This window comes from Gymnodraco acuticeps, unplaced genomic scaffold, assembly GCF_902827175.1.
Source record: "Gymnodraco acuticeps unplaced genomic scaffold, fGymAcu1.1, whole genome shotgun sequence".
NCBI lineage: Eukaryota > Metazoa > Chordata > Actinopteri > Perciformes > Bathydraconidae > Gymnodraco > Gymnodraco acuticeps.
Window position 1 is genome coordinate 53,016 of NW_022990412.1, and position 15,734 is coordinate 68,749.

At 39.8% G+C, this 15,734-nt stretch overlaps 2 protein-coding genes across 3 annotated transcripts; one reads left to right on the top strand and one right to left on the bottom strand.

Annotated features, from left to right (window-relative positions):
• Positions 1–310: 310 nt before the first annotated feature.
• LOC117551856 lies at positions 311–4,207 on the top strand. 2 transcript variants are annotated; one of them, XM_034224920.1, is made up of 6 exons: positions 311–785; positions 1,266–1,399; positions 1,556–1,703; positions 2,160–2,408; positions 3,124–3,391; positions 3,844–4,207. In XM_034224920.1, exons 1-6 carry the CDS (start codon positions 427–429, stop codon positions 4,039–4,041), a joined length of 1,356 nt encoding a protein of 451 aa, XP_034080811.1. In that variant the 5' UTR covers positions 311–426; the 3' UTR covers positions 4,042–4,207. The 2 variants fall into 2 exon arrangements, with proteins under 2 accessions (XP_034080811.1, XP_034080812.1); XM_034224921.1 differs by having other exon boundaries at positions 3,124–3,365; positions 3,844–4,063.
• Positions 4,152–9,322, bottom strand: LOC117551855. The gene is made up of 13 exons (XM_034224919.1): positions 9,045–9,322; positions 8,840–8,920; positions 8,413–8,616; positions 8,014–8,252; positions 7,793–7,905; positions 7,198–7,406; positions 6,894–7,091; positions 6,714–6,800; positions 6,176–6,426; positions 5,704–5,832; positions 5,360–5,500; positions 4,952–5,063; positions 4,152–4,763 (listed from the first exon to the last, which is right to left on the bottom strand). Exons 1-13 carry the CDS (start codon positions 9,106–9,108, stop codon positions 4,543–4,545), a joined length of 2,049 nt encoding a protein of 682 aa, XP_034080810.1. The 5' UTR covers positions 9,109–9,322; the 3' UTR covers positions 4,152–4,542.
• Between the last annotated feature and the right edge of the window lie 6,412 nt (positions 9,323–15,734).

Here is a 15,734-nt window from a genome sequence, read left to right on the forward strand (position 1 = left end):
TAAATAATTGACGAAATAAATACAGAAATAAATAAATGTTGAAATGAATACACAAATAAATAAATAAAAGAATAAATGCATAAATAAATGCATAAATAAATATGGAAATAAATACATCAATGTATAAATAAATAAATAAAAGTCGAAAATAAAACAGAACACACGTTATTATATATCTTTCATTTATTTCTACATTTACGCGACATACATTTATTTATTTATGTATTTATGTGTCCGTATGCTAATGAGGTGGGCGGTCCTAACCTCAGTCTGAAGCAGGATTGGTTACAGGAGTGTGTGATCATTTCTGGCAGAGGGCTCTACTACTAACGCCTGGATAACCGCGCTGATTCGAATGCAGGAGCTTTACTGTTTAGCCCTTATCTTTATACATCCATGGTTTATCCACAGTTGTAAGGTTTATTTATGGATATTGATTTAAGAGCCATTGGAGATCATTTACGATCATTAGCGGACCATTTAGAGAATGGAGAACCAAAAGACTATGTCCAGTTTCGTGTGGAACGATGTATAGAGGACTTGGCTCAGCTCGACATGGATGTGGATGTTAACCCAGCTGTGTTTGAGAGTCTTCAAGAGGTTGCCCGCCAACTTGAAATCCTCTCGGAAACAGAGGAGGCGACCCTTGGGCGTCCATCTTACATGTTGCCCCTAAACGTTATTGAAGCACATCTTCGTTGGGGCCACACCGCTGGGGACATCGCGCAGGTGTTCGGGGTGTGCGAAAGAACAATTCGTCGGAGGATGACACAGAACGGGATACGGTAGGTTTAATCCGCATTCTTTCACGTTTTTTGTCTGGATTTCCTTACTTTTATTGTTTTGGCGTAGGCTATATCAGTGTACACATTTGTTAGACGCATTAACTTGTGTTTAGTAATGATAACGTTTCATTAGCCTACATTTTCTCCATCCAAATTAGCCTACTTGTTTACATATTTATTAAAATGGTAATAGGCCATTTATATGTTGAAACCAATACATCAGATAGACATGTGTCGGGGCAAAGATACAAACATGCTTTGTACACAAAGCAAAGGTACCATTACCTCAGACATGATGTAGGCCTAATAATAGTAATGAGGTTTAAGAGACCAGCTCATTTGTTTCAGATGACACCTACATCTTTCAATGCAGGTTAGTACAGAGCAACACACTCATTCTGATGTGTTTTGATTGTACAGTGCAAAAGGTGACTATTGTTTATTGTGACTTACTATTGTTTCGTTATTTTTGATGATCAGGGTCCAAGATCTATTAACTCTGTTAGATGACAACAGTTTGGATGAAACTGTTACCCAAATTCTACAGCATCATCCCAACTCTGGATACAAAATGATGGTGGGGTACCTGAATGCACGAGGGATACGCATACAAAGTAAGGGATTGTTATTATTATAATAATCCTCCATGCAGTGTTTTTTTTTTACTACTTGATAATGAATCACATTATTCTGGCATATTTAGGAATGCTTTACTTTTCATTATGTTACTTGCAGTACACCATATCTCTGCATTTCCCCGAATATAACAGGACAGCGTGTCCAGGAATCCATGCGGCGTGTTGATCCAGGTGGAGTCTTGATTCGCACTCTGCAGCTGAACCCAAGAAGGCGTAGGAAGTACTTTGTACCAGCACCGAACAGTTTATGGCACATCGACGGAAATCACAAACTGATTAGGTATAGTATAATCATTAACACTCAAGCATTGCTCAAACATCCACTTCACTACAGTTACAAAAGATGGGACCATCTAAAGTGTTCTTATAATCAATCAGCTTCAATGCAAACCAGACTTCAAGATTCAAAGGCTTTATTGTCATATGCATGATAGCTTTTTTTATTGGTTGGTTATGAAAATCTGAAGTCTCAGTCTCCTCTAACAATGCAACATACAATATTCTGTAGACATAAAAACAAGTTAAAACACTGCAAGAAGAAATATAAATGAAATGTATCAAATGATTAATTGCACCAAATTCCTCTGCATGCAAATTACTTTTACTATCAAAATTAAGATGATTTATGTTTTGTAATTATAACTTTTAGTAGGATAAGGCACCTTTTAAAATGTGTAAATGTCTGTACATACATTAGTGGATTGACCTTAATGTGTGCCTATACATATCCCTTTAGGTGGCGTTTTGTTGTGCATGGTGGTATTGACGGCTTTAGTCGTCTCATCGTGTACTTGAGTGCTGCCACCAACAATCGGGCAGCAACAGTTTTAAGAAGCTTTTTGGAAGCCGCCAATGTCTACGGTGTGCCATCACGTGTGAGGTCAGATAAAGGTGGAGAAAATGTTGACGTTGCACGCTACATGGTGGCAAACCGAGGAGAGAACAGGAATTCACACATTGCTGGCAGGAGTGTCCATAATCAAAGGTACCTTAAACTTCAAGTCAAACTTTTATCAAATTAAGTCCTTGGTAAAGATTGCAATGTCAACTATATGTCTTTAGCTATTATTAATTGTATTTTTGTTCGTCTTCCTCTGTGAGATAAAACCATAGAACTAAAAAAGTTATATTTCTATAATACAAACACTATAATTATGACACCAACTGTATAATTTGACAAGAAGGATAACAATATTTTTCAAACATCTATTTAGTGGAAGTCCCAGCACGTTGCATGACCGGGCAAATTACTGTTGGAACTTGGATTTTGAATGTATTTTCCAGTCAAGAGAACCTTACATTAATATTGAACAACAACAGTTAATGTGGCATAAATATGGCATTAGTCCGTCTTTTTTTATACATCCATAGTATGTTCAGCTGATATATTTCCTGATCCAGTTTCAACAAAGCTTACAGTATAAAAACCTCACCCAAGTTTGATGAACTTTGCTCAAGCAAAATGATTTTTGCTAAATCCAATTTCCAGCTTTTTTCCAGAGGCATTATTGTGCACTTGCCACTTAATCAGGAACATTTTCCTATTGAAATCGGCAAAAATGTTAATACTTAGCTTCTAATTAATGTAATTCAATTCTAAATTTACTTACCATTTATGGTAGGTGAAAGGTGATATTTGTAAGTTTTTTTTTTTTGTTCACTGAGCAGACTAAATATTTTCCTTCCTTTTTCCTCAAAAGGATAGAAAGGCTCTGGAGAGACGTTTATGTAGGAGTGCTGGATCTCTTCTACACAATGTTTTTCAACCTAGAGAGAGAAGGCCTTCTCAATCCTGACTGTGAAGTGCATCTCTATGCTCTGCACTGGTGCTTTGTGCCCCACATACAGAAGCACCTGCAGTTTTTCCAGCAAGGCTGGAACTGCCACCGACTAAGCACTGAGGGAAACCGGTCCCCACTGCAACTGTGGACTCGCCATGAGCGTGAGGCCCAGCAGGAACATATACAGGTTTGATTGTATTCAATAGTTTTATTTTGACTTTGACTTTACTTTCCTACATGGGACCATGTTAACACTAATACCCACTTTTTCTGTCATTACACAAACTGTTTAAAACAAATAATACAAGTGAGTATAGTTTCACAATGTAACAAATAGTGGCCTGTTGTCGAGGAAACTGAATGTGATGGAATTATTTTATTCTGCATATCATCGGCACTTTAAACACTTCTATGAGGTATTCCTAAAATGCTGTGATCAACCAGAACAAGCGGTTAAGGAAGATAATGATACATCAGGGCTTTCTGCTCTCTAATGATTTGATTGATGTCAGCTGTTCATGAGACATTAATCAGGAATTCCAGGAGATGATACAAAACGGTTATATAAAATGAATTAACTGACAAATATATTAAAACTTTGATTTTGGTTGACTCTAACTTTAGCTCTTGCAATTGCAGGTTGACATTGAGTTTGGAGTTGACTGGACTGGACCATGTGCTCATCGCCTGCCTCATGTTATGGTTCCTGAAGTTCAGCTGCAACGTTCACTGACTGACCAGGAAGTGGAAAGACTTCCAGACCCTGATGGCCCTCTGTCCAATGTGTGGAATGTCTATGTACAAACTGTGGGCTTATTGACTGAAATGCTACAGTAAATGTGTGTGTGTATCAAAAGTCTGTTGCTGTGGGAAATGTAGTCTTTTAAAGTTTCGACTAGGACGATTAGGTGACAATATTTGACTGAGTTACATGAAGACGCTGGTACCAAGATTCAGTATATTTCGATTTTAATACAATAAAAATTAGATGGTAATGAAGTTACGTTCAGTAGTCATTTGAAACATGTGTTGCACTGAACATATGCTTGTTGTGAATCAACACTTACTGTAATGCATCAAGAAATATACATTTGTTACAGTTAATGAACATTTTGTAACGAATATCAATTTAAAACTTTGAAAATATATAAAGATAAACATGCTTTCTTTGTTATGTGCAATAACAAGGAAAGCATGTTTATCTTTATATATTTTCAGTGTTACACAAACTGGCCGGAGTATAGGCATTAACTGAGTTTTTTTTCCTCTCTGAAAACATACATTTTTGGCCGGCCAAACAAAAGACAACAAATCTAGTACTAAGGTGTGTCCGTCTCTTCAGACCATCCCGAACCCAGTTTCAGTGCTCCAAATAGCAGCAAGAATGTCCCTTTCAAACATACAGTACTCTTTGTAATGTCCTGGAAGTTTCAGCTGGTGAAAGCATGTGGAAGAGCTGGGGAAGTTGCTCTCCACCACGGTCACATCCAGGCCATGTCTAGGAAGCACATTCCATCCTATCCAGAACTGCACAAGTTTCCCAAGGATAACGGGAGATGCTTTATAAAACAGAGAATAAATTCATTTTATTATAATTGCTTTCAGTTAATAGTTAAATAACAATAATGTTACTTAAATTACGCCTTGGATTGTTACTGTAGCTTTAAAGATAAAAACAGAGGAAGCGCAGCTTTCGTTATAATAATTACAAACTTTCAGTAAACAAAGCTTGAAGACGTTGTTTTACCCATCTCAATAAATGTGCGCAGGAATCCTGTGAGCCTACAGGAATCCTCCAAAGAGACTTCACTGTCTTCATCCTCATCCTGTGTGGGCCAGTTTATCTTCTCCAACACCATCTGACAGATTTCGTTTTGAAAGGAGCCCAGTGAAAGCACAATAATAAACAGAACATACAAGAAACTGCAGGTTTTGCTGTGTAGCAGCAGAGTAGTCTAAAGATACAGTTGTTCTATTGGTTTAGCTCCTTTTAAGCAGCAAGTAGCATCATTTCATTTCAAAATATGTTTGCGTAGGTGAATGTTTGTTTTAATAAACTTAAAGCAATGTAGGTCTGAGAGTAGTAAATAAACCCAATTTCTAACTCCTGTGAGTTAGGAGGAAGGATTTGACTGAGCAGCATGAGATCACTTACCCGTGGTGTGCACTGCAAATCAGATGCTCTTGGAAAGAGAAGGGGAATCGTGTCTTTCCTCTCCGTCAGAAGAGGCCAGATCAGTGTCTCTTTTAAACCCCTTCGTAACTGCTTGACTTGTCTGGAGGTTCTTCCAAGGACCTGCACAATATTTGCATCACAGTAGAAAAGCAAAGCAGCCTGATTGATCTAATAGCCCAATAAGCATGTTTTAATACACTATTAACATCCAAATATGTATTTAACAAAAAAGCTCAAATGTGATATGCCAAAATGAGGTCCTACTTCAAAACTTCAACTCTGATTAGTCAGTCTGATTCATATGACCTGTTAAGAATACTCACAGCATGGAGGATCAGTTTATCAAATAGCCATCTCCTGTTGTCACATGTAACTAGAGGCAAATCCCAGGACAGTGCCAACTCATTGATGAGCTTTTTTTCTTCTGATGATAACTCTGCTGTTCCCTCCAGCTAATAATGGCAAGTAGAATGAATTTGATAAGAATCGTTAATTTCTCAATACTTGTATAAACATTCAACTTTGATACAACATAAGAAGTTTAACTTATAATCAGCATGTTAGTTGGTAACCTGTAAAAGCTATGTTTTGTCAAAAAACATCTTATAGGAGGACATCTATAAGTGTTCTAATGATATTTAATATATCAGTGCATGGTGTTTTATAATGCTTCAGTAACTCCTGCTGGTGCAAAGTGTAGCCACTTGATGTTAACAGTATCTGAAAGTAGATCAGCTAAATAAATAATATCCAAAGGTTGAATAATAAAATAGGTTAGAAAAACATTGAACATACCAACTTGATTGTCTCACAGATATCAAGGTCAACACAGTCCTTAATATCTATTGTGGCTTCTTCTGGGGATCCACCAAAGAGCACATGCAGGACAGCTGGGCTCAGTCCACCTAGGCATGGCCCATCATGGAGGAATGAATGTCCAATCATTCGGCCAGCAACAACAAAGAAGTCACTCTCCAAAAGGAGATGAGAAGTGGAGGGAATCAGATGATCTTGTTCTCCTTCAAAAAGAAGAGTTCCTCCAGGCACTGCAAATATAGGAAAACAGTCAAAGTAAATTGATAGTAAAGTAAAGGACATAGATATTCAACTATCACAAAGCATTAGTAAAGGAATGATCAAACCGCCACTGGATACTGGTTGATCCTGTAGAAACCTACATGTTCACAGCAGCTACAATCACATCAGGTTTTAGGAATACGTTTTGTTTTCTGGGGTTAAGGGACAGATCTGTGTTCAGCCTGGAACTGGTACAAAAACACACATAACTTAGTGGCTGAGACCCAGCGATCAGCCATAGTAAATATTTACTTACCAAACTTCATCTCAAAACCAGCCTGAAGTTTTGACATGATGGTTGCAAAGAAATGCCGAGTCACACCATCACCAATGGCTGGATCTCCTTAAAAATGTAAACACACACTACAGACATCAGTTTAACGAAAATATGGTTTGTTCATTTTTTTATCTTGGATTTTGTTTGTAACCGAATTACCCTTAAGTGTGCATGTCAAGGGGCAAGCCCACTCAACATTTGCCTTCTTATAAAAAGTAAGGACTGCTCTTTCCCTTTCCGCTGCACTGTCTCCAAGATCCATAGTAAGACACAAGGATTTTCCAGTTGCATGCTGGCTTAAAATGTCTTCTTTAAACATCTTTGCTGCCTCTGTGGGATCTGGTGCTATTCTCCAATCTAAAAATAGTTTAAAAGGTTTCCAAATTAATATTGGATCAAGTGAAATGTAGAGAGCAACAACTTATTGCAATACATGATGTACTTAATAAAGGATGTTACACACCAGAGAAGCCACTTTCCTCAGTGGGATCGATGTCAACTACCTCAGGAGAAGGCAACATTTCCTGAGGTGGCACCGAGTGTCTTGTGTTCCTGGCCCTTGTTGTCTCATTTCCCTGTGCTCCTGTGAACGTGCTTTCAAATCTAACTTGACTTCCGGAGGCCCTTTCAGTTGTCAACTCAATCTGTACCTCACCGCTGCTCTGTGATGGTCTAGTGTAAAAAGAGGTTATTTCTGTTATTTGGTCTAGTATACTTTACATTACATATCACACTCTAGAAAAAGATGGGCATATACATAGAATGAAAAGTAAACCAAATGTTACTTTTCCTCAAAACCAACATCCAGAATGTATATCTTTCATATTTAAATGTATTATAGAGGACAGCAGAATATGGTGTTACAGAGGGATTGTTGGAACAAAAAGTACTAATATCTGGCCCCATAATTATAAAACCTCAGATGTGCTGATATGTCAAAATATTTTACATCCATTTGCAGCATCCCACAGCCTTATGCTTATTGGTTATTGTGTGTCTACACATGCAGTTGCAGTGTGCCTGGCGAATGTGATGTTTAGTTCTGTAGAGAGTAATACCTCGTGCAGTTATTGCTGTGATCCTTGATTCTGGAAAAGGGGAACTCCTCTCCACAGATGACACATTTCTGATTTGGTCCAATTAACACGTTGTCGCCTTCTGATCGACATGCCTGTAAACAAAATAGTTTTAAACTACATCACAAGCGAACAATTATGTTACTGTAAGTCACAGATTCCACTTTAATATTGTGACACCACTATAGAAGTGAGGAACTTACAGGGTCCAAATTCAGGGTTCTTTGCATTGGTCTAATGAAAACCGTAGAATGGCCAATCTGGGTCTGAGGGTCCTTCAAATATCTGACATAGTAACCCTCATTGGGACAGGGGATCACAATCAAGTGGCGACTTCTCGTAGTGCCAGATATTTTTAGCAACTCGAAACCGCCACCGTTCCGCAGTTTTGGATAGGCATCCATCAAGAATTCGAGGAATTCATTTGAATCTGTATGGCTGCCTAGAAATAGATGATACACATAAGAGATCTAACATAAAGATAATGTTATGATTGTAAGGGTAACTCAATATATTTATATATCACAAATGTACATTTACCATAAAAAATAGACAGAAAAGGAAAGAGCGATTGATAATCGTCATTCTAATGACTGACAGACCTTTAAATGTGAGCCGTTTTTCACCAAAGCCAGCAGCAGCGAGTCTTTCTTTGGCGTATCGGTTGGGGACTAAGGCTGCATTCTTGTCCTCAAGGCAACAGAATAAATGGGTATAAGAATGCAGGTGTGCAGGACCAGAAAGGGTTTGCCGCCCTGCCGTCCTCCTCCCTCCCATGTAGGGGCCAAACAGTCTTGAAACTTCGGCTAGGATCAAGTTAAGAAGATAAGCAATATTGAGTGCAAGGAAATAATGATTCAACGAGAATCCAGGGGGGAAATGTTGGTTAGCGTTAGCATCACACACTATAAATATAATGATCCCTTCAAGCTGGTGGACAGAAACTGAATCAAATAACTTGTCATTGGCGATATAAACTTAGTAAACTGATCGGATTTGCATTACAAATAATTTGATGCAAAGACCTACCGTCCACTGGGTGTCTGGGAGTCCCGTTATGTAACGGATGAGGAGGAGGAGACGAAACTGGCGCGTTAGCGGTCCTTGGTGCTGCACAAAACATAACATAGCGCCACATTGGGTACAAAACTGTACATTGGCATTTTAACACACAGATCAGTTTTTTTACATTGTCATATCAGTCTTACACTAGACCAAAACATGAGTCACTTACAGTTTTCAAGCTGGTTAGCCGCATCCCGCAGAAGGTCTGCCAGCGCCCTTCCAGCCGAAGCCATTATTAGCGAGTTGCCGACAATGTACACAGAATGTACAGATGTGACTTGCCACGAATCTATTGCTTCTGCCTGGCTCCAACAATTGGCGAATCCTGCTTCAGACTGAGGTTAGGACCGCCCACCTCATTAGCATACGGACACATAAATACATAAATAAATAAATGTATGTCGCGTAAATGTAGAAATAAATGAAAGATATATAATAACGTGTGTTCTGTTTTATTTTCGACTTTTATTTATTTATTTATACATTGATGTATTTATTTCCATATTTATTTATGCATTTATTCTTTTATTTATTTATTTGTGTATTAATTTCAACATTTATTTATTTCTGTATTTATTTCGTCATTTATTTATTCCTGTATTTATTTATTCCTGTATTTATTTATTTATTTACGTATTTATTTATTTATTCCTGTATTTCTTCATACATTTATTTATTTATACTTAAGTCATGTTCCGTCCTCCATAGCCAGGTACCTGAGAAAACAAATATATACATGATTAAAATAAATATGTCAGACCCCACATACACACACACACAGATCCCCCCACACACAGACCACAGACACACACACAGAGATCCCCCCACACTCAGACCACAGACACACACACAGAGATCCCCCACACACAGACCACAAACACACACACAGAGATCCCCCACACACAGACCAGACACACACACAGAGATCCCCCCCCCCCCACACACACAGACCACACACGCCATGTACACAGGGGAGCAAGACTGTGTTTACCTAGCTATCTAAATTAATGTCATCCATCTGAACTAAATCAAAGACTTCAGTCATCATTCATCCATGGCATGCATTCTCTCTCTTTATATACAGAGTCATATTAAAGAAGTAGAAATACACAAAACGTACCGTAGGCAGATGGCGAGTCGCTCGGCGGGTATTGGATGTACCCAACAGCGACGAAAACTACATGGCCTCCAGCGAGACATTGCATCCACTAAATTCACCCTTGCTACTACACTTGCTACCCATGCTACATAACCGGCATCCATTTTGACAATAGTGTAGAAGAACCGGGTTGTTTTGCTTTGTATGTCGGGGGCGGGATATTCATGTGATTGGTTGTTGGTCGCGAAATCCCCAAGCTGTCAGACACACCCAGCTCCAGGATTTTCAAGATTTGGTCAAAGCTGCTGTGTGGACACACCGTTACCCTGTATTCCACCGGGTCACCGCGGCGCAGATGGACCTGGTGGAATTAGGGATGCCAGAAACTGACCATGATCAAAATCGAAAATCGGACAGCCCTGGCGAATACTAATCGATTATTCGACCCCCCCACCGGGGGGGGGCGGGAGAGAAAAAAAAAGGGCTGCTGTTAACGTAGGTCTGTACAACGGAATTGTGCCAAAACTACGCCAACCGGCTGCGGAGGGAGACTCCCCGCCCGTTCTAATTGATGAACTAAAATAGTTTATGCCAAGTGTGATAAAAATGCAAAAGAATAAAGATACTTTAATAATAATTGTGTTAAAAATAATTATTTTAGCAGAGATTTGGACCAAGCATGTATGATGTAGTAATACAACAACTATTTTAGTTCATACACTGTTACATTAGCTAGTCATGTTAGCTTGTAATATATAGAACAGAGCTAACTAGCAAGTTAGCAGTTTATGCTATACTAGCTGTTGGCTACTGAACATTAACAAACTGGATTCCGCTGTAAGAAAGGTGTGAAACTTTACATTAAACTTGGCGACAACACTGTGACACACCGCTGCATGTTTATGTGTAATTCTCCCGTGTTGGAGACGAGAGGGTGGGGGCAGCACTGCAATAAGCTGTAAGCTAACGTTAGCAGCCACCTGTTAACCTGTAAAGCCCGATTGTCCCACCGGTCGCAACATCTTGCAAGAAACAGCATCTCAGGGCTTCTTAACATTTAACAACCTATTAATGATGCTTACCCACGGGAAGAAACTTATGGGAAGAAACTCAGCTAACTGACGATATTAACCATTTTTACCTAAACGAACCACAAGTCTAACGCCAAGCAAATCAGCACTTAGCGAAAACAGCTAACGGGGCTAACTTTAGCTTTAGCACAGAACTGGCAAAAGCGATCTTTTCTACTTCATGCTATCTGCACAAACCCTAACCCAACCTTGAAAAGGTATCATATGAAAGCTGAGATTCCACATATTCCCTTAAAGAGCCTGTGACAGCATCCCAACAACTGTTGTGCAATGAAATATTGGGCTACTAGTAATCTCGAACCGTCAGTTTAAAAAAGAAAAAGCGATACCGTTCCGTTAAATATCAATAATTTCGATCATCGCGGGGAAATTCCTTCGACTCATTTTGAAGTTTTAGGGGAAGCCGGAAGTGACGTCAATGCGGGAACGCTTCACTGTGTTGTCATGCGTAGAAATTGTGAATTACTGAGTTTAGGCACGTTTATAACGTTTTAATGAAGTTGACTACAGTATATTCATATTTGTCAGTGCTTTCATGTCAATTCGGCGAACATAAACATAAATGATCGTGGTGAAGATGATGATTACATTAGGATTAAAAATCTGTAGTGAGAGCTGCTGAATTTCCTCCCGTAGGATGTGATATAAAAACAAATCGATTATTTTTGTAGTTGTAAACTCAAGTGGATGAAACTACATTTTATTAGTGCTTTCATGTCAATTCGGCGAACATATGATAGATTAAATGATCGTGAGAATGATGATTAAAAATCGTTTGTTTGTGCCGGTCTGCATTTCCTGATGAGAAAACAAACCGATGTTTTTTGTAGTTGTAGTACACCAACATGGATTAAACGTGTGGTTTTTTTACCACAATGTTGGGGAAATTAATGGATAAAATGCACGGATTATTATTATTATTATTCCCACTCCGATCGGGACACTAGGTCCACCGTTTCCCCGCAGCGAGGCTCCCACGTTGACAGTTTACATGGGCTGGGTGCAGTGGCGGACTGGCCATCGGGACGAATCCCGATGGGCCGGTACCGAAGTGGGCCGGTCGGATAAGTCACTAGCACATCCCCCATAGGCGGCGCGTGAGGCTCAGGTTTGGGAAGGCTAAATAACTTTTTTTACGCCTCCGGCGTCTATAGAAAAGAGATCAACTCAGTGTGCGGAGTTTACATCTCTCAAGTCATATTACAGGATAAAGGAAATACAGTTTAAACTGCCGTATGCAGAGAAGACGCCGACCTGTCGCACTTATCATTCATATTACATCATCAATCAGATCATCGATCATATAATATCATAATATATCATATCTTTCCTTATCTGAGTCAGCTTCTCCAGCCGTATCTGGCCGTGCAACACTTACAGTGTCACATACTGTATGCAGAAGTATTATTTTAAGCAACACATTATGTTGACGAAACACTCGAGTCAAATGTAATTAAAGTCAGATCCACTCGTGTCTTAGACGTGAACGCGCTCTCAGCTGGTGAGAGAAACCCTGGCTTGATTTACCGAGTTGATAACCAGCGTCGTAGGACCGCTTAGCGAGATCTCGTTTGTTAGTTTGTTGTTGTTAGTTTGTTTGTTACTCAAACATATCCAGGGTATGTTGAACTGGCTTCGTAGTACAGGGCACAGGTGGCTAGCAGCGCTAATGTCAAAGATACAGACATTGCATTATATTTGTATTTTACCAGGATGCAGTGACACAAATATTTACATATTTACATTTACTATCTACAGCACCCGCTGCCCCCGACATCCCCCACTCCCCCCGTTGACAATTTACTAGCGGTACCGAGAGTCCCGGGATGATTTTTTGTCCCAGTCCACCACTGGCTTCATGACCGTATGATCACCCATATTGACGCACCTAATTCCTAAACTTCTAACAGATACAACATAAACCGATCCTACAGCCTCATATGAGCTCTCAGACACATTCAAAATTAAACTGTCATCGCTGTCTGAGCTTGCTGCTGTGTGCGCCATCGTGCGTTTACATGCAGATGCTGGGATCCTGAACGGTGCAGCTGGAGCGCTGTGCCCGCAATGACGTCACACATCATTTGGCGGGACTTGAAGAATCCCCGAGAAGATCCATTGAAGGGCAGATTAATGGTTATCAAAGTACAAATATCCAAAATCAGTTCAGTAACGGTTTTCAAGGGGACAATATTTACTCAAATTGATGGGTTTGGATGATGGGGGAAACTCGTGTCACAGGCTCTTTAAAGTATATGTCTTATCACTGAAAACTCACTGAACTAGAAGAAGAAACATAACCGTAAATAAAAAAGTAAACTTTCACAAACTAAGGATTATCTAAATACATGTTAAACTCCATTACAGTTGCAGGACTCACCTGATCTTAAGTCTTCCATTCTCTGTTGACGTCCCGCTAATCATATTAAACGGTAGAAATAAAATATCAATCCAAAAACTCCTGGCGCAGACAGAGTGAGCAGCTGCGCATGGAGACCTGATGGAGACCCGCTCAAACTTCTTCTTCTTTGGTGTTTTTTGGCGGTTGGCAAACCGACCAGCTCAAACTGACGTGGGTGTTTCAAATTTGAACGACAGGCGCGGACAGTTCTCATTGGCAGGTTTCTTCGATGACGTTTATATTAACCAATCACATTAAAAGCAACATGTGAAGTAGCCAATTGCAATTTGTTTCTGTCAAAAGTAAAAATATCTCACATACTCACATAATGCGCAGAATTAAGTCATTTAATAAATGAAAGTAACTGAAATAAATCATATATATGTGTGTGTGTGTGTGTGTGTGTGTGTGTGTGTGTGTGTGTGTGTGTGTGTGTGTGTGTGTCCTTGTTTACAAATCAAATGTATTTCAAACAAGGACTACCTGAAGAATGTCTCATTCAATTGCAATAAATGGAATGAATTCACCATGCACAGTCCACAAAAATGCAATATCAACCCCCATACCCCCAGTTCAGTGCTTCTCAAAGTGTGGTCCGTGGACCACTGGTTTTATAATCTGTTCTAGAAAAACTATGTGTTTTTTTATATTTGTGGAGTTAGGTGGTCCTCGAGTGTCTTTGTATTGGTTAAGTGGTCCTTGGTGGTCCTTGGTGGTCCCTGTTGTGTTCGGGTCAAATCTGACCGATTTACGACTTTCATCAATCATAAGTAGACAGTAGACATATGAAAATTGCTGATCCCCACTTTCATTGAATTTTGGATGATTTAGTCAACTTTGTAACACCCATGGTGTTCCCGGTAAAAAATGACCGCCATAAAGAAAAGGAATTAGTAACCATCCGGATCAGATAAAACACACACACATACACATAAACACACACACTAGATGTGTTCCCCCCCCTTATGACACAAACACACACAGTTTATGGCGAGTACGGCAAATACAAGTTGTAACAAGCAGTAGCGCTGAGCAAAGTGACTAGAAGGCAACCACACACTTGTAAAAAAAACACACTTTATAAAGTCAGGCAACACTAACCAGGCTTCGTGTGATTCTATTTATTTGTACCACTTTGACCATCCGTTCGCTGTTATTGATCATTGTGGAGATATACAGTGCAATAAGCTTCTTAGTGCAATAAGAAGCTACAGGGACGTTAATCTACGTCGGTAATATTGACTTTATTTAATACAACATTTACGGTACAAGATTTAATCATACAGCCCATGTAGTATAATATTTTACAAATGATGAATTACAGCAAACATGTGCAATATATCCATTATTACAGCTCCGTGGGATGGCCGTAAGGGGTCCATTCTTATTGTGCATCCATGGGTAAAGATCATAGATAAACGCATGTAGTACTGAATACATAACATGAACGTGCCGGGCGTTCATAATGCCGAGGGAAATAACTCTCAGAATAACGTTATTAGCACATTTTACAACTTGATGTCCGAATGTTTTTAACAAGGGCTATACAAACGTTCATACTGGGTAGTTTATTTAGTTTAAAAAAAATTATCCAACGATTTACAGACCACTCTTTCCCCATGTAAGTCAATAGGAAAAAGTGTTTCCGGGCCCAGCAACCTAACATAAGTGTAGTACCGCCGTTTGGCCACATCGAATATTTTCCTCTGAGTCCGGCACACTTCCTGGGGGCTTTTTACAGCAGGCCAGGGGGTTCATTTCACAACGGGGGTGCATAATTTGACACAACACCGGTACTGGAGGAGTGAAAGGCCTGAGCCAGAGGGTGTTTCTCAATGCCGAGTACGCTTGCTTGGTAGCACATGTCTTCCGAGTCACTTGCTTCAGAAGCGAGGCAAGAATACTTCCTGGCATTCGGAAACGAAGAGTGGAACAGGCGAGCAAGTGTGCAGGTGTGGTTCATATGAGAGGCCCCGCCTTACAATTTCCACCACAGATTTGGGGAAATTGGTCCATGCGTAAAGCATTGTGGGGATTTTAAGATGCGGAGTCTACACATATGCAGCCTCGAAATTTCTCCCTATGAAGTACGCCAGGCTCGGTATAATTCCAAGTATCCTGGACATTGGAACAGTACTTCGGCGGGACTCAATGACGTACGTGCTACTTGGCCGTCGGCTGAAGTCTTTGCGGTGTGTTCCAGTGCGACTGTTGGCCAAGACGCAGGAGACGTGAGACGACACAGCAGTCGTGTTCCGTCGGGACGTG